At 45.8% G+C, this 21,072-nt stretch overlaps 1 protein-coding gene across 1 annotated transcript in view; it reads left to right on the top strand.

Annotated features, from left to right (window-relative positions):
- Positions 1-14,597, top strand: part of DCBLD2 (discoidin, CUB and LCCL domain containing 2) — a 90,393-nt gene extending 75,796 nt beyond the window's left edge. The window contains exons 14-16 of the mRNA XM_084875457.1: positions 3,324-3,373; positions 6,635-6,772; positions 10,696-14,597. Of these exons, the coding sequence (XP_084731583.1) occupies positions 3,324-3,373; positions 6,635-6,772; positions 10,696-11,165 (658 nt within the window). The 3' untranslated portion in view covers positions 11,166-14,597. The remainder of the gene's footprint in view (positions 1-3,323; positions 3,374-6,634; positions 6,773-10,695) is intronic.
- Positions 14,598-21,072: the final 6,475 nt, after the last annotated feature.

Raw genomic sequence — 21,072 nt, 5'->3', positions numbered from 1 at the left:
AAAGAACCTAGAAGTGCAGCCTGGACCAGGATCAGGGAGAGAGAAATCTAGATTGCATTCTCCAGGTGGGGAAATCATTGGAGTGCATGAAGCAGATGATTAGACAAAGAGAGTGGCTGTTGTTTGCAGAGTGGATTGAAGGGGAGAGGCTAGAAGAGGCAGAAAGAAGAAGTAGGAAACTGCTGAGGCCTGGCAGGAACATAGCAATTCTAGAAAAAAGAGACATGAGAGGGAGAGATGTCCCAGTGGCATTGATGGGATGCATGACTGGTTGTCATGGTGAGGAAGTAGGAGGGATCTAGGATGATCTGCAGTTTCTGGCTCGTGTAGTTAGATCAGTAGGGATTCCATGAGATGAAGTAATAGCAGGAGGGACAGGTTTAGTGGAGCAAGGGCATGACTTTTGTTCTGTCAGTCGATATTTTAGTTTCTACCCCATGCCAAGTATTGAGCCTTGTGGTAGGAGGTCGGTGAGGAACCCAAAGTTTACAGAATGGGAGAGGATACAGTGCAGAAAACTTGCGGCTGTGGTTCCAGCATGGATGTGGATCCCAGATTCATGGTGTTGGGGATGTTGTCTAACAGATACCCAGTAAGTCAGTATGAGGGCAGCAGGGAAAGGAGGAGGGGAAAGTACTTTAGGGGCATCTAGGAAAGGAAATTCATGTTGTTTTCAGGCAACTGGATAACAACAGTAGTAATGATGAGAATAGCACCAATTTTATAGAAAATTAAACTATTTTAAGCATTACTTTAAATGCTTTACATGTTTTAACCAAGCTTCAAAACATCCTGTGAAAAGGGCACTGTTGCCGAAACTGATGTGGCTCATTGGATAGAGCGTCCGCCTTCAGACTGAAAAGTCCCAGGTTTGATTCTGGTCAAGGGCATGTACCTTGGTTGTGGGCACATCCTCAGTAGGGGGTGTGCAAGAGGCAGCTGATTGATGTTTCTAGCTCTCTATCTCTCTCCCTTCCTCTCTGTAAAAATCAATAAAATATATTTTAAAAAATAAAAATAAAATAAAATTTTTAAAGGGCACTGTTATTGATATAAATCCCATTTTACAGAAGAAGAAAGTGAGAAGGGAGCATAAATAACTTGCCCAGGTTCACCTGGCCAGCACGTGGCTGAGCGGAGTCTTGGACCTGGCTGCAGAGCCCACGCTCCTAGCCACTCCTGCCTCTGAATGTAAAATCAATAAAGTCTAGTCCTCTGTGGTCAGAGCATAGCATAGCTATATGGGAATGAGGATGGAAGAGTAGATTCGTTGAGAGGGAAGCAGGAAGCAAGTCTAGAATCAGTTCAGGATGGTGTTCATAGAACCCTGTAGTCATTCAGACTCCCAAGAGGCAGATGGAATACACATCTGTTCAGGACCAAAGGTCTGAGCTGCAGAACTGAAGTCACTTCTAAGCGACTTTGGTCATTGAAATTGCTGAGGACAAGCTTCACGACAAGGAGTAAAGACGGAGATGCCATTTAAGGGGTGTGGAAAATAGTGAGGAGGAGAATAATAAAAACAGCTGCAATTTATTGAAACCTTAACCAGTGCCAAGCACTGTTCTAAGCACTTGATATGTGATGAATAAATAACCTGCAGCTTTGTCACTGGAGAGTCTACAAAGTCTTATAGTACAGCCCTGGGTAATAATTATAACATTCAATTAATTGTCCTCGCCGTATAGGGCATCTAACTTCCATTTAGGAAAGGTTATTGGTTTCCCTTTACTTAGAAGTCTTATGGGAGAGGATTTTCGAGGATAAAAAACTAATTATAGCCAAAACCGGTTTGGCTCAGTGGATAGAGCATCGGCCTGCGGACTAAAAGGTCCCAGGTTCAATTCTGGTCAAGGGCATGTACCTTGGTTGCGGGCATATCCCCAATAGGCAGCTGATTGATGATTCTCTCTCATTGATGTTTCTAACTCTCTATCCCTCTCTCTTCCTCTCTGTAAAAAATCAATAAAATATATTTAAAAAAAAAACTAATTATAGAGAAGTTTTTAATGTCAATGATAAAAATATAATCTAATATTGGAGAAGAATGTTTCCAAGTAGGAAATGCATGTAGATGTAGCTTGGGCTCTTTGATAAAGCACCATTTGTGATCTTGAGCAATCGCATAGCCACCTTGTCCTCTTTTATGCACTAGAACATGCCTACTTTCTAGCTTGCAAAGCATAATATTAAAACCTGTTAACCGGGGAGTTCCCTTTTTAATTATGCAACCTGTAACGGGCTTGTACTCTTTCACTAGGACGTACGTCACGCCCGGAGGATGTAATTTCATATTATTATTTTTAATTTATACTTAATTAAAATAAATGAACTATATATTTTTCATTTATATATAAAGCACAAAGGAAAATACAAAATTACAAACAAATAGAAAAGAATACCAACAAAAAAATGGAAACATTGAATTAAAAAACTATAAATTTTACAAACAACTATAAAGATTACAAAAAATATATACCGTCCCTCTCAGGGCGCAACATATATTTCAAGGGCGTATTCATACGTCCTACCAGTTCCCGATAGTGTTTACGTTTGACGTATTTATAGGTCCCTCTCGGTTAACAGGTTAATTAGATTTACATGCTTGATTCAGAAACTGTCCTTTGTAAAAGTTTCTTGGTAGATAGCAATTCTTAGCGGAGGGATGAGAGACTTCTCCTGGGGAGGATATGTCAGAGTTCGGAGGGTGGACTGGGCAGAATCTTCTCTGTTGTACCCGTGGCTCTCATCTCCCAGGCCCGGAGAAGCCTTTTCTTCCCTCTGTGATAGACTGACTGACCCTGGGACAGTTGGGGGAATTCAGTCTATACAATGAGGGTATATGACTCTTGGAACTTCTCTGGGACAAAGGACCATAGAAAAATGGAGAAAATTTGAAATATAACAATGCAGGAGAAAACGTTGGATTTTTTTTTTTTTTTTAATTGTTCTGTGAAGTTTGTCTTTAAATCCAAATCAAACCTGACATGATTTCCCATAAAAACCCACATGTCATGTCTGGGTCTTTGATTTAATTCAGTCTCTTTAACTACAGACTGAGCCTTTTTTTATTTCTTTACTCATTTTTAAATATTTGGGTAGCCAGATAACTGTCCCAGGAGGCAGTTAATGTTTATTGAGAATCCAGAATTTATGAGCCTCGACAAAGTCAAATGAAATAGAGGCCTCCCTTGGGTAGATCAGTAAGCGGGAATGTGTACTCTTGACTAATTATTAACTTTGGTGTTTATGCTGCAGTTTCAGAGCTATCTTACTAGTGAATTCATTCTGTTTGCTAACTTTCTTTTCCTGTATTTTTCCAGAAAGAAAAAAACTGAAGGCACCTATGATTTACCTTACTGGGACCGGGCAGGTAACTCATGACTTTGCATCTCTTTCCGTCAGCGGGAAGCCTCTCCCCTCCAGATGGCAGCAGGGGAGGAGTGTTTGCAGACCCACTGACATTTCCCAGCACTGTGGAAGGTGGCATTCCTTCTCTCTTCTGATCATTTTTACTCTTCGGTCAAATCTCTTCTAGTCAATAAGTAATGAAATGGAAAGGAATTCTTTTTCTTCTGGAAAGCTTGTCTGGTTTTTGCCATTATCTATTCATCTTGAGGAGACCAGCTTTCTTGGAGGCCTGTGTGAACACTGTAAGAGGCAGAGGGTTTTGGTTCTAGTAAAAGTATGTGTTTGTAACTCTGCTCTGGGTATTTAAGTGGAGTCCAGAAGTTTAGGAGTCCTGAAGTCTGCCAAGTCTGCTGTGATAAGTTGTCATCTTTTGAATTCCAACTCTGTATGGTAGGTGGCAGATTGCTGCAAGTTACACCAGGGGCTCCTATGGGACCCCACTTCCCTGCCTCACTACCAGAAGAGCTGTTAGGACCCAAAACGGTTCACCACTGTGACCAGGGTAGACAAGAGCAGGGTGGGAGCTAATCAGGTGCTGCTAGGATAGATCTTGGAAAGTATTTAAAAAACAACCACAACATTTTTAAACCACCCCTACCACAGACAGACTATATCTGACTAGTGATCTGCTCCTGTATATGCTTTTGATAGAGATTCCTACCATATTATGCTTAAGTGTATATCCTATCAAAGCAAAAAATAATCTTGAAAAACTTAAGGAACTAGGAAAAAAAGAAAAAAGAATAAACTAAACCCAAAGCTACCATAAGAAAGGAAATATAAAGATTAGAGCAGAGATAAACAAAATAGAAAATAGAAAGACAATAGAGAAAAATCAATGAAATCAAAAGTTGGTTCTTTAAGAATATCAACAAAAGTGGCAAGCATTTAGATAGATGGACTTAGAAAAAAGGAGAAAAAATTGAAATTACTAAAATCAGAAATGAAAGTGGGGACATTGTCAATTCTATGAAAATGCAAAGGATTATAAATCAATACTATGAACAATTGTATGCCAAAAAAATTGAATAATTTAGATGAAATGGATAAATTCTTAGACACAAAACTTACTAAGACTAAATCATGAGGAAATAGAAAATCTGAATAGACCTATAACTAGTAAAGGGATTGTGTTAATAATAAAAAATTTCCCAACAGACAAAAGTCTTGGACCTGATGGCTTCATTGGTAAATTCTACCAAACATTTGAAGAAGAGCTAAACCTTAAAGGTTCCACACATAGAAATAGCTGTTACAACTAATAAGTATATTCAGCAAAGTGGGAGGATACAAAGTCAACACAAAATTCAGTTGCATTTCTATACACGAATTATCATTAATCTGAAAAGGAAATTATAAAAACAACTCAATTTATAATAGCATCAAAAAGAGTAAAATACTTAGGAATTAACTTAACCAAGGAAGTAAAAAGACTGATACAATGAAAACATTGCTAAAATAAATTTTAAAAGACAGAAAAGGAAATATCCTATGCTCGGGTTGGTAGACTTAATATTGTTAATATGTAGGACTATCCAGAGCAATTTACAGATTTATTAGGAATCTTCATCAAAATCTCTGATAATTTTTGCAGAAGTAGAAAAATCCATCCTAAAATTCAGGGACACCTAACAGACAAAATAGTCTTGGAAAAGAACAAACCTGGAAGCCTCACACTTTCTAATTCCAACACTTAAATTACAAGGCAATCAAAATAGTGTGGTATAGGCATAGAGAGAGACGTATAGACCAATGGAATAGAATAGAAAACCCAAAAATAAGGCCTTACAAATATGGACAAATGATTTTGACAAGGGTGTACAAACTATTCATTGGAGAAAGGAGATAGTCTTTTCAACAAATGGTACTGGGAAAACTGGATATCCACATGTAAAAGAATGAAGCTGCACCCTAACCTAACACTACTTACTAAAATCAACTCCAAATGACCAAGGACTAAAATATAAGACCTAAAAACAATAAAAGTCTTACTAGAAGAAAACCTAAGACAAAAGCTTCATGACATTAGATTTGGCAGTGATTTCTTTGACACAAAATGATCAGATAAAAGAAAAACTAGACAAATTGAACTTCATGAAAAATTTAAAATTTTTGTGTATCAAAAAACACTATCCACAGGGTAAAAAAGGCAACCCATGGTATGGAAGAAAATATTTGCAAATCATATATCTGATGAGGAATTAATATTTAGAATATGTAGGATATTTTAAAAATTCAATAACATATAAACAGCTCAATTAAAAAATGGGCAAAGGACTTGAATGTGCATTTTCCCAAAGAATATCCATAATTGGCCAATAAGCACATGAATAGATACTCATCACTAATCTTTAGGGAAATGAAAGTCAAAACTATGGTGAGATACCACCTCGAACCCATTTAGAAGGGGCCTATCAAAGAAAACAAGTGTTGGTGAAGATGTGGAGAAATTGGAAACCTTGTGCACTGTTGGCGGGAATGTAAAATGTTACAGCTGCTGTGGAAAACAATATGGTGGTGCCTCAAAATATTAGCAATAGAATTGCCATATGATTCAGCAATTCTACTTCTGTGTATACATCCAAAATAATCAAAAGCAAGGTCTTGAAGAAATATTTTCTACACCCATATTCATTAGCAGTGTTATTCATAACAGTTAAAATGTAAAAATATCAACTGATGAATGGATCTGTAACATACGTGCAGTGGAATATTATTCATCCTTAAAAAGGAAATTCTGTATTATGCTATGAACCTTAAGACCTTATGCTAAGAGAAATAAGCCAGTCACACACACACACACACACACACACACACAAATACTGTATGATTCCACTCCTATGAGGTACTTAGAATAGTTAAAATCATCAACACAGGAAGTAGAATGGTGTTTGCCAGAATCCAAGGATAGGGAGACTTAGGGAGTTACTGTTGAATAGGAATGGAGTTCCAGTTGTACAAGATACAGAGATGGATGATGGTAATGGTTGCACAATAGTGGGAATGTATTTAATACGCTGAGCTGTATACTTAAAAGTGGTGAAGATAACAAATTTTTTATTTTACCACAATAAAAAAAAAAGACTCTTGAACATAAAGGCTAGTTTGTTTAGATATTGGTTATAGACATGTTAAATACAACAGGATTTTTGTTAATACACGGCTGCAGTTTCAGACACAGGTTTTCCTTTAATCGTCTCTCTTGCTTACTGCCACAATGAAGGTTGGTGGAAAGGAATGAAGCAGTTTCTCCCGGCCAAATCCGTGGAGCATGAGGAAACCCCCGTTCGCTACAGCAGCAGTGAGGTCAATCACCTGAGCGCGAGAGAGGTCACCACAATGCTGCAAACGGACTCTGCAGGTAACTCCTGGAGCCTTCAGCCCAGGTAGAGGGAGGAGCTGCTCTGCTTGCTGTGGGATTTACAGTATCTTTTATCTTTTTCATGTGTGAGAGATGAGCTATTTTCCAAAGTAGACCACTTAGTTAAAAGATTACCTTGAGAGAGTAATTTCTGTGCCTCAGAAGTTCTATCTGTAAAACTGAGCCATTTCTAAAAACTACGGGCATTTTTTTGTCTCTTTAACTGGAAAGCTATTTGATTTTATTGAGGATATATGAGTATTATAAGAAGAGCAGGAGGAAATCAAACATGTAAAGTTTTGTTTTGTTTTGTTTTGTTTTTAATATATTTTATTGATTTTTTTTTTTTTTGCCCCCCTCCCTCCCTCCCACACATCCCCTCCCTCCCCACAGTTTAAACGTGTAAAGTTTTGGTGTACGAGATGGTGCGTTAACCAACTGAGTCACCTGGCCAGGGCCCAAATATTATTCTTGACAAGCAAAAATTCTGATTAAAGGTAAACTGAATGGGTTATATTCAGAGTCAGAAGGCCTACATTTTTAGAGAGAGAAATAGAGAGACGATCGGTTGCCTTTCTCACACATCCTCTGGGGATCGAACCCACAATGGGGGCATGTGCTGTGACCGGGAATCAAACCAGCAACCTTTTGGTCTATGGGACAGCACTCAACAACTGAGCCACACTGGCCAGAGCAAGGGGCCTAAATTTTTTAAAGGAAAGCTACATTCTGCCCTTTTTTCTTGTTAGAGAATAACAAGAAATAAATGAATCTCTATAGTTAGCCCAGCACAGGCAGCTTCGAGCCTCTGCCTGGCTTGGTCATTCGCTGTGAATGTATCTTTAAGTGCTTAAGCCGCCCTTCTGTGGATTGGTGGATTGGCAATGCAGTGTGTCCAGTCACCTTCCCCTCAAGGGTCTAACCCACTCAAGTGGTTTTAGTTTTTAGTGGAAGAATCATTGGTAACCACGGTTTTAGACTAGGTTTCAAGTCTCAGAGTTTTATAAACTTGATTCTTTCTTGAAGCTAAAAAGGGCTTTTGGAGTTAAGATCTTCATTCTACTAAAATGATCTCTGCTATTCAAACTGATTATAAAGCACGTGAAATTTGACTGTGCTTTAATGAAGTCAGGTTTACAGATGTAGAGTTGCTTCCAGTGATTCAAGTACAGAGCCTCCGCGCCCGAGGAAACAGCCGAGTGTTTGGGAGACTGAGCTTGTCCCCGGGGCACTGCGGCCCCTCACTGTGAGGGCTGTTAGCTGGTCGATGGGCTGCGGCCTCCCACGTGCACATGTGGTTTGTTTTAAGACAGGGCTGTTTCTGAAAACTTGGTGAGAAATTAACAAATTTGAGAGGTAAAGGGCTTACAGGTGTCCTGTGAAGAAGTTACTCCTTTCGGTGTATGACTATTTCCCCCGCAATCTTACCCAGTTGGGTGGCTCAGCTTCTCGTAGCCTGCCTTTTCTTTGAGTTATAACTGTACTTTGGTGGGGAGACCTAACACCCCATCTGAGGCCCTAGGGCACATGTGTCAAACACAAGGCCCGCGGGCCAAATCCAGCCCGCCAGGCCTTGCAATGTGGCCCGCACCTCGCTGTCATCACTGCACTCCGCTGTCAGTTTATGACATTGTCAGTTTATGACTGTTCAGTAAACCATTCGGCCCGCGATTTAGGCTGGATTTTAGATTTTGGCCCCTTCTCTGATTGAGTTCGACACCCCTACTAGGGAGTGAGCTTAGAGCAGTACTGTGGGAGTGCCAGCACGGTGTCTTCCGTTCATTCCCGGCTTGGGAGGGGTTGAAGAGGGACAGGTGGGACTCTCGTGCCGACAAAGCAGAGGTGTAGGCCGTCTGATTGAAATACGGTAAATAGGTTGGGAGAGTTAAATTTCAGAACTCTGACTAGGGTGTGTATTTATAAGGTAAAAAACTGCTTACTTCGCCATCATGAAATCCTGTTATTTCCACAGGAAGCTCCTGCGAAGTGGTGGCCTTAGAGGGTGTAAGAAGAAGTGGTGGGCTTGAGGCATTTCAGACTTCATTGGTTTGTCACCTGGCTAACACACTGGGAGGGTTTAGGGTATTTAGTTTTGGTTTTAGTATTAGATAGAATTAAATGCAAAAATCAGTTAAGTCTTTTCAAAACTGACTTAGATTTGTACTTTAATGTATGAAAGGAAAGGGAATATCAAACTTGTTTATGCAAAAATAACACTGTATAGAAAAATAAGTCTGTGTTATGTGTACTGATATGTACTTTATATTTACCCAATGCCTGTGCATCTTTGTGTTCCGCTATGAATTTTTTGTATGAAGAACAGGCATCTAAAAACTTAAGGTTGTAAAAGAAAGATTTTTTAAAAAAAAAATTTGCCATTTGATTAGGTGGTGTGTTAAGGCTTCATGTTTAAAAGATAACTTTAAGAATAACACAGGACCAGCTAGTTTGGCTCAGTGGATAGATCGTTGGCCTTAATGGAAGGATCCCGGGTTCGATTCTGATCAAGGGCACGTGCCCAGGTTGCAGACTCGATTCCCAGTAGGGGTTGTGCAGTAGGCAACCAGTCAATGATTCTCTCTGATTCTTGATATCTTTCTCTCTCTCTCCCTTTCCCTTCTTCTCTAAAATTAATATAAATATATATATATATATATATTTTTTTTATTTTATTTTTTTAAGAATAACATATTTTGCTTGGAATATGCTGCCATCCAGAAAAAAAATGGCTGCTTTTCTCTATTGTACATAGATAGGTACATAGTGTTCGTTATTAGATGGTAAGCTCCTCCAGGGCAGGAACTGTCTGTTTCGTCTTGGTACTTCCAGCAGCACCAAAGGGCAGGTGCCCTGCACAGGAAGGTGCTCATGGTCTGCAGAGGGAGTGAGGAACTTCCTGCACCTTTGAGGTGGAGCATGGTTCACTTTTCCCGGAGTGTTCGAAGCTTCGAGGAACCTCATGACCAGAAGAAGGTCAACTTCTTTCTTGGGTTTGAACTGAGCTTCTTCGGTTGAACCACGCTGTGCCATATCCTCAGCACCATTCTGCCTTCCTTTCCTGAACTTAATGCGCCAGCAAACTGAGCTTTTATCTCATATTAGGGCATAGATTTCTGGGCAAGTTTGAAGTAGGGCAGATTTTAGAGAAAATGTAATAGAAATCTCGGAGGGTCTCTGTCAGTGTGTAGCCCTGTTATTACTAAAGGAGGTGTAACAGGCCCTCTGTCTTTCCCGTCAGCTGCCGGCCAGCTCTCTAGCTAAGGAAGCACCACTGGTTTCTAGCTTTTCTCCTTTTTGGATTCTCCTGTTGCCCATCTGATTCTGGTTCTTAGAGTCTAATAAATGTTGCTGCGAATATCAGGTGCAGTATGTAACGAGTTGTAAAAATTTGATGACATAACCTCAAATATGTTCTGTTTTGTATGCAGAGCCACTAGTATTGTTATCCCGGCCAACTTTTTATTCAAAATAAATAAATAATAGAATTATTTGTAAAAAAAAAAAAAAAAAAAAAAAAAACACATAATGAGACTTACAGTACTTATCATATTACCCTGGCCTGTATTTATTGTAAACATTTCCTCATATTTGGGGGAAAAAACGACTCAAATTATATTCTAATACTATTCCATCAATGGAAAACTTCTTTTCTATTGAAAGACTGTATGTTTCTGAAGAACATATACAAACACTCTTTATGCAAAATTACATGAACAATGAAGTTTTCTGGCATATTACCACCATGATCCACAAGATAACATCTTTTAATTTTTGAAGTTGGTCCTTACAGGGTCTGTGTTGATAGCAACAAAAGTTCCATGGTGAAGTTTTCCCTTTGGTGTAAGACTGTAGTTTGCACCCTAAGTTATATGAGGCCTGTATCAAAGAGGTAACATTCCTGTTGTCCCTTGTGATACCCGCAGAGTATGCCCAGCCGCTCGTGGGAGGAATTGTTGGCACACTTCATCAGAGGTCTACCTTCAAACCAGAAGAAGGAAAAGAAACGGGCTATGCTGACCTAGATCCTTACAACTGCCCGATGCAAGAAGTGTATCACGCCTATGCTGAACCTCTCCCAATTACGGGGCCCGAGTATGCAACCCCCATTGTCATGGATATATCGGGGCACACCCCAGCTCCAGTTGGTCTGCCCTCAACGTCCACTTTCAAAGCCACAGGGAACCAGCCGCCTCCTCTGGTGGGAACATACAACACTCTTCTCGCCAGGACTGACAGCTGCTCCTCGGCCCGGGCCCAGTATGATACCCCGAAAGGGGGGAAGCCAGGTCCCAATGCGCCAGAAGAATTGGTGTACCAGGTGCCACAGAGCACACAGGAGGTATCCGGAACAGGGAGGGATGGCGACAGTGATGTTTTTAAAGAAATCCTTTGAAGGTGATGCTGCTTTTTACAAAGCATCGTTTTAAAGCACATGGCCTTTTTTTTCTTTTCTTTTTTCTATTAGTGGTAGTAATATATAGAATGTATTACATATCTGTCACGGATGTAGTGGGGGGAGTGTGATGACCGAGGTACAGGAAACTACTAATCTTGCCATCTTGCTTTAGAAGTGTTGTAGCTTGCCTATTAAATTCCGAGCATCCTGTTTGTTACTACTGTAAAACACTATTTTTCAATACAGAAGAAGCTCCCTACTATGCACTTCAAAGAAATTAAAAATCACTGAGTAGGTATTTATTACCAATGCTGCAGGTACATTTGATGAACTCGATAAGGCTTTGTAAGCCTGACTGGCAATAATGCATGGTACTGTTCTTGAAATGTCTAATGGCTTGAAATTCTGCTTTGTGTGAAGGTGGGTACTATCATGATTTCCTCCTCTTCTATTCCTGTATTCCTTTCTGGATTTAAATAATAATAATTAATGACACTTAGTCATTGTTTTGATTGTAGTCACACACACTTCTCCATTTTTCCTTAGGAAGAGTTCCGGTGAGAAACCCCAATGTAAGGAGCAGGGTGATTGTCACTTTTTGACACTCAGGAGCTTTGACACCCATGGTACATGCCTTGGCCTGGTCTCTGCTTATTTCACCTGGGGCCTGGGTGGCCAGTCCTGTTTTTGTGTTTGTAAAATGTTCTGTTTTTTTTCAGTGGGTTATACTTGCTCTGTCAAACTTCATGAATTCAAATCCTCTAATGTGTTTAAGTTTACTTCTCACTGTGGAAACAGGGACTTTGCAGTTTAAAAAAGCTATGAAAGAGATGCTCCTCCCCTCCAACTTTATTTGCAGTGGGATCTTCCCTAGGAGGGTTGTGAAAAGGTGAGGGCTTCCAAGTAGACGCTGTAAACCTGCCCCACTTACATTTATCACAGTGAAGGCAAAATCATTCTTCAGAAGTCCTGTAAATTACCTTTAAAAAAAAAGAGAACCAGAATTTGCCCCCCTTTTAAATAGGTAGATAGATTTTTTCCCCCTTTAATCTCAAGGTATGTTTTTCTTTTTAGTGTTTTAGTTTTCCAAAGCAAACTGTAAACTCAATGTGCATTCTTCAGCTCCGGGTGTTTGTGCCTCCTCCCTGTGTGAGATGGTGAGGAGTTCTTTATCTCATTTGTAGGGAAGAGATGTTACAGCATCCTCACACATGACTATTCCCCTGGGCACCTTGTTACCATTTACCCAGAACAGAGCTAAGTTTAGATGGGTGAGATAAAAATCATCTGTAGTTTTATCAGCCCAGAATGTAAAACCATGGTTAAAAGTCTTTAGGCTGGCAACACGCCATAAGCTGCCCATGTGATTAAAATTTGAAATCCCTTCTGTATACTTTAATTTGCAGTCTTAATAGAAATGTACCTTTCCATCGGGTCCTACTCATTTCTGTTGGCCTGGGCCACCAGGTTTTGATGTTGCCAGAACTTGCTAAATTTGAAGGTGAACAGTCTTCATTTTGTTGCTTCCACAAGTATTTATCAGTAATCTAAAACATTGCTTCCAAATAGAACTATTTATTTCTACAGCCTCCCGCCCTCTGCTTGTATGATCTGTTCATTTTCTTTTCATTTGCTTTTCCTTTTCCATACATAATTTTATTCATTGAAAACCCAATACATATTTTGTTTCAAAATATTTGGAACAAAAAGCACAGGTGTTGAGCTTTTATTAGAACATATGAATGTGTAAAGCACATGTATTAATGCAGCCATCCCCTTTCAGGTGGGAAGAGAGTAAACCAATCGCTTTATTTTTTTATTCATTCTTAGTATAGAGAGAATATACCTTTCCTAAAATCATATACCTGTTTGAAGCTTTAAGAGAAATGTTTTCAATAACTATTTTGTTTTCCCAAAGATGCTTGCTATTTTTGTGTAACTTGTGTGCACCTCCTTTTCCCATAGAACCTTTTTTTTTTTTGAGAAGCAAATGTTTTCTTAAATGATGCATGTTTTAAGACTTGATTCAAAATGCCACTGTGCTGTCCTTGAATTGCCAATGATTTTTACAAATATCTAGTTTTTACTACTTTTATATATTTTACTTTCAAAATGAAGAGCTGAGCCTAGTAATACAAAGGGTTGTTCTGGTTTTGAACTTTTTCTTTTAGTTTGTTTTCATAATAGTTTTTTAGTTTGGGTTTTGTTTTGTTTTTTTTTGTTTTTTTGTTTTACTACATTTATGTCTGATATATATATATATATATATATATATATATATATATATATATATACAGCTTTGGAGACAATCAAGTAACAACTGAAAATGTGAAAGTAACCATTTTTTACAAAATGTCCTTGAATTTTTATTTTTTGCTTGAAATATGTAAAAGACTTAAGTCACTGTGGTTTATTGGTTTAAACTCTTTTCCTATTAATACAAGTGTAAAAAAAGAGTCAGACAGTGGTGCAGCCAGTGTAGCCATTACATGTTTTGTAAAATTACACTGACTTCGCTGTTACTTGATCTTAGGAACCAGCACAGTTAGAGGTAAGATATTGTGAATGCTGACTTACACTTTATTAAAAGCTATAAATCTAAATAGATCCTATTGTATGCAGGGTCTAGTCCAGTTACTATTTAAGTTCATGTTTCACTATTTGCACTTTGCATTGAACAATGGGTTTAGTTTGCTGATAAAATGGTTCAGTAGAGAATTTATACAAGAATGAAATTATGACCTTGTGTAGGTACTTGCCCTTCCTCCCACAGCAGGGAGCAGAAAATGAGCTGCTTAAATGTGAATCAGCTCTAAATGTATAGAAAGTGATAAAGCTTTAAGGTACTTGCCTTGGCTCCTCATTGTCACCTGGAGAGCAGGACTGCTATAAAAGCACCATGTCAGGTGATAGGATTAAAAAGAACTAACAGATTGTGCTATCCAGACCTTTTTAAGAGAAATTAATGAACAACAAATTACCTATTAGCTTTGCCTTTCAATTCTGAACTTGAAGTCCCTAAACTGCAAAATTTAAAGAGTTGGATGGTTATTAAAGTACTTTTTAGGTCAAGTGTGGCACCAATACTCATTTAGTCACACTAACTCGTGACTAGTTTCTTTATCTCTCTCTCTTCCCTCTTCCTCCCTCTCTCTCTTTCTTTCTTTTTTTTTATTTTTTTTTTTTTTTTTTTTTTTTTTTTTTTTGGCACTGGGAAGGGTGGAAACAAAACACGTATTGAAATGCATATTGGAAACAAAAAAGGCTTAAGTGTCAGTGAAATTCTTCCAGAATGTACTTTTCTTACCTCGGCATGTACTGTAGTCACTCAGTATTTGTATATGTTGCTAGAATTTAGATTGTATAAATAGTGAGATTTTAATGTGTTCATGTGTTTTTAATAAATTGTATATATGTGTCTTGCTCAGATTTTTTTTTTTTGTGGGGGGGCTTAACTAAAACCACCTTGAGGTTTATAGCCTTTTCTTATACTACACAAAATGCCAGATTCCTCAATTTGAACATCAGTCAGAACATTTAATGGCCGATGTTATACTATTCACAGTAACATTAGGGAATGCCACCATTGGTTTTGACTTTGATCTTTACTGAAGCCACAGTATCCTTTTTGAAACCGGAGTTACTTCCCATCAAACAACTCCTGCAGCCCCGTGGCAGGGAAAGGTCACTGAACAGGGCGACGTCAGCCTGGCTCCTGCCTATTCCACCTCAACGTTATTAAGAAAATCAGATGAAATTGGTCCTGTGCAAACGTGTGCTATTAGGAGGACATCATACTGTGAAAGAAAAAAGCCACATGCTGACCTGACAAGCTCAGGGAAGGCCTGCGTGGCAGTCTTGCAAACCCAGAGACCTAAGATAACCACAAAAGATGGTTTGAAAATTAAATATCTAACAGGTTATAGTAGGTAGTCATTTCCCAGACAAAGATCAACTTTGATCTTTTTACTGAGCCCATTTGCCTTTTTGCCTCTAAGATAACATATCTGTGAGATGTCTGGGTAACTTGTAACGTCCCTTTTTCTGGAGCCCCTGGGGAACAACCAAATGTGATGGGCGCCAGGACAGATGCCTCAAATTCCTTCGTTAACATGTTAATTGTTCCTGCACTCACCTGAGTACACGTCCATCATTTTACTTTTTATCCAATCCCAGGAGTTTCCCACCACTTTGCTTTCTCCTGCCTTTCCCACCACTTTGCTTTCTCCTGCCTCCTTACTCCATCACCAATGAATTTCATGTAACCCACCTATGTCCCTCCTTTGATTTCGGTGTATAAATAGAGAAATGTAACCTGCCATCCTTCGGAGCATAATCCGTTGAGGTTCTGCTTCCCGGCATATGTCGACAGTTTTAGCTCAAATAAACTCATAAAAAAATTCTTGAGGAGGATCCAAGATGGCTGCTCGGGTATACACCTAGCCGCAGCAGCTCACAACAATTTCAAGGGAATACAACTAAAATGTAGAGTGGACATTGCCCAGAGCTACAGGTAGTCGACTGACTGAAAACTCTACAATAGGAAGGAGGGAGAAAACCAGAAGGAAAATCAGAGGAGCTGAAAAAAAGCCTAAGGTACGGAGACATGCTGCGCGCTCGCACGCACGCGCGCGCGGAGAGGTCGCAGCCGGAGAGGAGGAGAGGGCTGGGTGCTGCCTGGCGTTCCCTAGCAGGAAGGAAATAGAATCCCCAGCCTGGGCTGAACCCCCGAACCGGCAGCGCTGAGCCCCAAGTTATGTGCCAGACCCTGGGGACCCAGGCTCCGGCAGGGGGAGACAATCCCGGGGGACGGCGAAATGCGGGGCCCCCGGAGTCGCGCGCACATGGCGCGCAGAGGACTGAATGTTGACTCTGATGCTGGATTACCCTAGCCGGAAGAAACAAAGCCTCCGGCGGCAGCTCTGAGCCTGTCCAGACCGCCCAGAACTCCAGGTCTGGGCCAGTCCCTGGGGACCCAGGCTCGGGCAGGGGGAGACGGAGCTGTGAGGTGGAGTCCTGGGAGCGCGGCGAAAGGCCGAGCCCCCGGAGTCGCGCACACTGTGCGCAGAGGACAGTCTGTTGACTCTGATCCTGGACTCCCCTAGTGGGAGGGAGAAAGAAAGCTCCAGACTGGAGGAACGCCACGAGGAGCAGGAGCCCCTGCCGGACACCGGCCAGCCAGGCGCCAGCAAGGAGCCGGGCGACGGGGCCCCCAGTGGGGGGGGTGCCCCTGAGCCTTCGACTGCTGAGCGCTGGCAACGGAGCCAAGGACGGGGGCTGCTTCCTGGGCTGCGCCAACCCCGGCAACAGGCTGGAGCAGCGTGGGAGCCCGCGGAGAACAAAGGGGTGCCACAAGCCAACCTGCTGAGCTCCCAGGACAAGGAGGAAGAAACCAAAGAAGTTCTCAATGTGAAGAAATCAAGTGAGAGCAAATGATAGTAAAATTACTTAAGAAAGAATACAAAGAAGATCTTGAAAAATCAAAGACTAAGTCAGAACTCAACGCACCAGCCAACATTGCAACATAAATGCGTTTTGTTTTGTTTTTAAAAAGAAAAAAAAAAAAAGAGAGAAAAGGGACAGAATGTTGGAACAGCGGCGACCAGGCCTAGAGTGGCCAGGCACAAGGCAGTGGCAGCTGGGCCCGGAGCAGCAGTGGCCAGGCCCCAGAGCAGCAGCAGCCAGAACAAGAGCATCAACGGCCAGCACTGGAGCAGCCAGACCTGGGGCAGTGGCAGCCAGGCCTGAGGCAGAGGCGGCCAAGCCCAGGGTGGCCAGTCCAGGAACACCCAGACACGGAGTGGCTGGGCCCGGAGAAGCCCGGTCCAGAGCAGCCGGGTTGGGAGCAGCCAGGCCCAGAACAGCAGTAGCCAAGCACGGAGCATCCAGGCTGGGAGCGGCCAGGCTCGGAGCAGCCGGGTCGGGTGCGGCCAGGCCCGGAGCAGCGGCGGCCAGGCTGGGAGCGGCCAGGCCCGGAGCAGCTGGGTCTGGTGTGGCCAGGCCTGGAGCAGCGGCTGCCAGGCTAGGAGCGGCCAGGCCCGGAGCAGCAGCTGCCAGGCTGGGAGCAGCCAGGTCCGGAGCAGCCGGGTCTGGTGTGGCCAGGCCCGGAGCAGCGGCTGCCAGGCTGGGAGCGGCCAGGCCCAGAGCAACAGCTGCCAGGCTGGGAGCGGCCAGGCCCGGAGCAGCGACTGCCAGGCTGGGAGCGGCCAGGCCCGGAGCAGCAGCTGCCAGGGTGGGAGCAGCCAGGCCCGGAGCAGCCGGGTCTGGTGCGGCCAGGCCCGGAGCAGCGGCTGCCAGGCTGGGAGCGGCCAGGCCCAGAGCAACAGCTGCCAGGCTGGGAGCGGCCAGGCCCGGAGCAGCCGGGTCTGGTGCGGCCAGGCCCGGAGCAGCGACTGCCAGGCTGGGAGCGGCCAGGCCCGGAGCAGCCGGGTCTTGTGCGGCCAGGCCCGGAGCAGCAGCTGCCAGGCTGGGAGCGGCCAGGCCCGGAGCAGCCGGGTCTGGTGCGGCCAGGCCCGGAGCAGCGACTGCCAGGCTGGGAGCGGCCAGGCCCGGAGCAGCCGGGTCTGGTGCGGCCAGGCCAGGAGCAGCAGCTGCCAGGGTGGGAGCAGCCAGGCCCGGAGCAGCCGGGTCTGGTGCGGCCAGGCCCGGAGCAGCGGCTGCCAGGCTGGGAGCGGCCAGGCCCAGAGCAACAGCTGCCAGGCTGGGAGCGGCCAGGCCCGGAGCAGCGACTGCCAGGCTGGGAGCGGCCAGGCCCGGAGCAGCCGGGTCTGGTGCGGCCAGGCCAGGAGCAGCGGCTGCCAGGCTGGGAGCGGCCAGGCCTGGAGCAGCAGCTGCCAGGCTGGGAGCGGCCAGGCCTGGAGCAGCCGGGTCTGGTGCGGCCAGGCCCGGAGCAGTGGCTGCCAGGCTGGGAGTGGCCAGGCCTGGAGAAGTGGCTGCCAGGCTGGGAGCGGCCAGGCCCGGAGCAGCCGGGACTGGTGCGGCCAGGCCCGGAGCAGCGGCTGCCAGGCTGGGAGCGGCCAGGCCCGGAGCAGCTGGGCCTGGTGCGGCCAGGCCCGGAGCAGCGGCTGCCAGGCTGGGAGCGGCCAGGCCCGGAGCAGCCGGGTCTGGTGCGGCCAGGCCCGGAGCAGCAGCTGCCAGGCTGGGAGCGGCCAGGCCCGGAGCAGCCGGGTCTGGTGCGGCCAGGCCAGGAGCAGCGGCTGCCAGGCTGGGAGCGGCCAGGCCCGGAGCAGCAGCTGCCAGGGTGGGAGCAGCCAGGCCCGGAGCAGCCGGGTCTGGTGCGGCCAGGCCCGGAGCAGCGGCTGCCAGGCTGGGAGCGGCCAGGCCCAGAGCAACAGCTGCCAGGCTGGGAGCGGCCAGGCCCGGAGCAGCCGGGTCTGGTGCGGCCAGGCCCGGAGCAGCGACTGCCAGGCTGGGAGCGGCCAGGCCCGGAGCAGCCGGGTCTTGTGCGGCCAGGCCCGGAGCAGCAGCTGCCAGGCTGGGAGCGGCCAGGCCCGGAGCAGCCGGGTCTGGTGCGGCCAGGCCCGGAGCAGCGACTGCCAGGCTGGGAGCGGCCAGGCCCGGAGCAGCCGGGTCTGGTGCGGCCAGGCCAGGAGCAGCAGCTGCCAGGGTGGGAGCAGCCAGGCCCGGAGCAGCCGGGTCTGGTGCGGCCAGGCCCGGAGCAGCGGCTGCCAGGCTGGGAGCGGCCAGGCCCAGAGCAACAGCTGCCAGGCTGGGAGCGGCCAGGCCCGGAGCAGCGACTGCCAGGCTGGGAGCGGCCAGGCCCGGAGCAGCCGGGTCTGGTGCGGCCAGGCCAGGAGCAGCGGCTGCCAGGCTGGGAGCGGCCAGGCCTGGAGCAGCAGCTGCCAGGCTGGGAGCGGCCAGGCCTGGAGCAGCCGGGTCTGGTGCGGCCAGGCCCGGAGCAGTGGCTGCCAGGCTGGGAGTGGCCAGGCCTGGAGAAGTGGCTGCCAGGCTGGGAGCGGCCAGGCCCGGAGCAGCCGGGACTGGTGCGGCCAGGCCCGGAGCAGCGGCTGCCAGGCTGGGAGCGGCCAGGCCCGGAGCAGCTGGGCCTGGTGCGGCCAGGCCCGGAGCAGCGGCTGCCAGGCTGGGAGCGGCCAGGCCCGGAGCAGCCGGGTCTGGTGCGGCCAGGCCCGGAGCAGCAGCTGCCAGGCTGGGAGCGGCCAGGCCCGGAGCAGCCGGGTCTGGTGCGGCCAGGCCAGGAGCAGCGGCTGCCAGGCTGGGAGCGGCCAGGCCCGGAGCAGCAGCTGCCAGGCTGGGAGCGGCCAGGCCCGGAGCAGCCGGGTCTGGTGCGGCCAGGCCCGGAGCAGCAGCTGCCAGGCTGGGAGCGGCCAGGCCCGGAGCAGCCGGGTCTGGTGCGGCCAGGCCAGGAGCAGCGGCTGCCAGGCTGGGAGCGGCCAGGCCCGGAGCAGCAGCTGCCAGGCTGGGAGCGGCCAGGCCCGGAGCAGCCGGGTCTGGTGCGGCCAGGCCAGGAGCAGTGGCTGCCAGGCTGGGAGCTGCCAGGCCCGGAGCAGCGGCTGACAGGCTGGGAGCGGCCAGGCCCGGAGCGGCCGGGACCGGAGCAACCGGGCCCAGAGCAGCCGGGTCGGGTGCGGCCAGGCCTGTAGCAGCAACAGCCAAGTCCAGAGCAACTAGGTCGGGAGCGGCAGTGACCAGACCCGGAGCAGCTGGTTGTGGAACGAACCAGAGCAACAGAGGCCAGGCCCGGAGCAGCCAGGCCCGAAACAGCTCGCTCCTCGCCTGTCCCTGCCCACGGCTGCCTCTCAGACATGGCTGGAAACTTTTGCGGGAACTTGAGGGTCTGCTGAATCAAGTGATGAAGGCTTAGATCTGGATGTGTTGAGTTAGTATAGCGCTGGGGTGTTGATCTGTGAGTGCCTTGGGTGGGGCCTGGATGAGGCTGGTTGACCTATTTGAAAATGTCTTTTGTGTGAAGTGTATCCTTGGGCATGTGGAGGTATTATTGATATGAGAAAATGCTAAGTAACAGATTTACTATCTGAAAAGGGATTTACTATCGGGGAAAGGGAGGGAGGAAGAGACTGAACATAAACTGTGCACCTATGGATGAGGACAATGGGGGATGGGGAGGGGGCAGAGGGTGGGGTGGGAACCTGGTGGAGGGGGGAAGAAATGAGGAACCTTTGTAATAATATGAACAATAAAGATTGATTTAAAAAAAAAAAAAAATTCTTTACAGGTTTCAATGGTTTTTTTTTCCATTAACAATCCATATGTAATGTCTAATCTGGATGAAATCGACTACTGGTTTTCTCCCCCGAGCCTGCTTTCCAAGTACCTTGTTTATTCCTGTTTCTGGTCTACTCTTCCACCCTTTCTACACTTTCTTTGGAGAGGCAGGTTGGTTGTCAGTGACATCCATGTCTCCCAGTGATAATTATTCAAAAGATGGTAATTCTTGCCCGGCCAGCGTAGCTCAGTGGTTGAGCACGGACCTATGGATCCAGGAGGTCGAAGGTTTGATTCCCTGTCAGGACACATGCCCAGGTTGCAGGCTGAGGTCCCAATAGGAGGCCACCAATCAATGGTTCTCCTCATTGATGTTTCTATCTCCCTCTCCCTTCCTCTCTGAAATAAATAAAAATATATTTTTTTAAAAATTAATTCTTCAACTCTTATCTCTTCTGATACTTTTTATTCCATCGTTCTTACACCTTCTATTCTCTTTCTTTATCCTTCACCATGTACTCTATCCCACCACAGCCCATAGAAGATAGTTACATTCGTTAAACTGGAAAGGGAGACCTGCTCACCACAGTTGTAGGAACGGGTTTGTTTGCATCCATAGGATTCTTCACTGGCGTACCCTAGATTGTGAGGTGAGCTTTCCATGGAAGAGGAGAGATGAACATACCATCTAAATCCAAGAACACCTTGACACTCGTAAGGA

The sequence above is a fragment of the Pipistrellus hanaki genome (assembly GCF_964339955.1).
Source record: "Pipistrellus hanaki genome assembly, chromosome: 2".
NCBI classification, from domain to species: domain Eukaryota; kingdom Metazoa; phylum Chordata; class Mammalia; order Chiroptera; family Vespertilionidae; genus Pipistrellus; species Pipistrellus hanaki.
The sequence above is the reverse complement of the archived record's forward strand: the minus strand, read 5'-3'. Positions and strand labels throughout refer to the sequence as shown.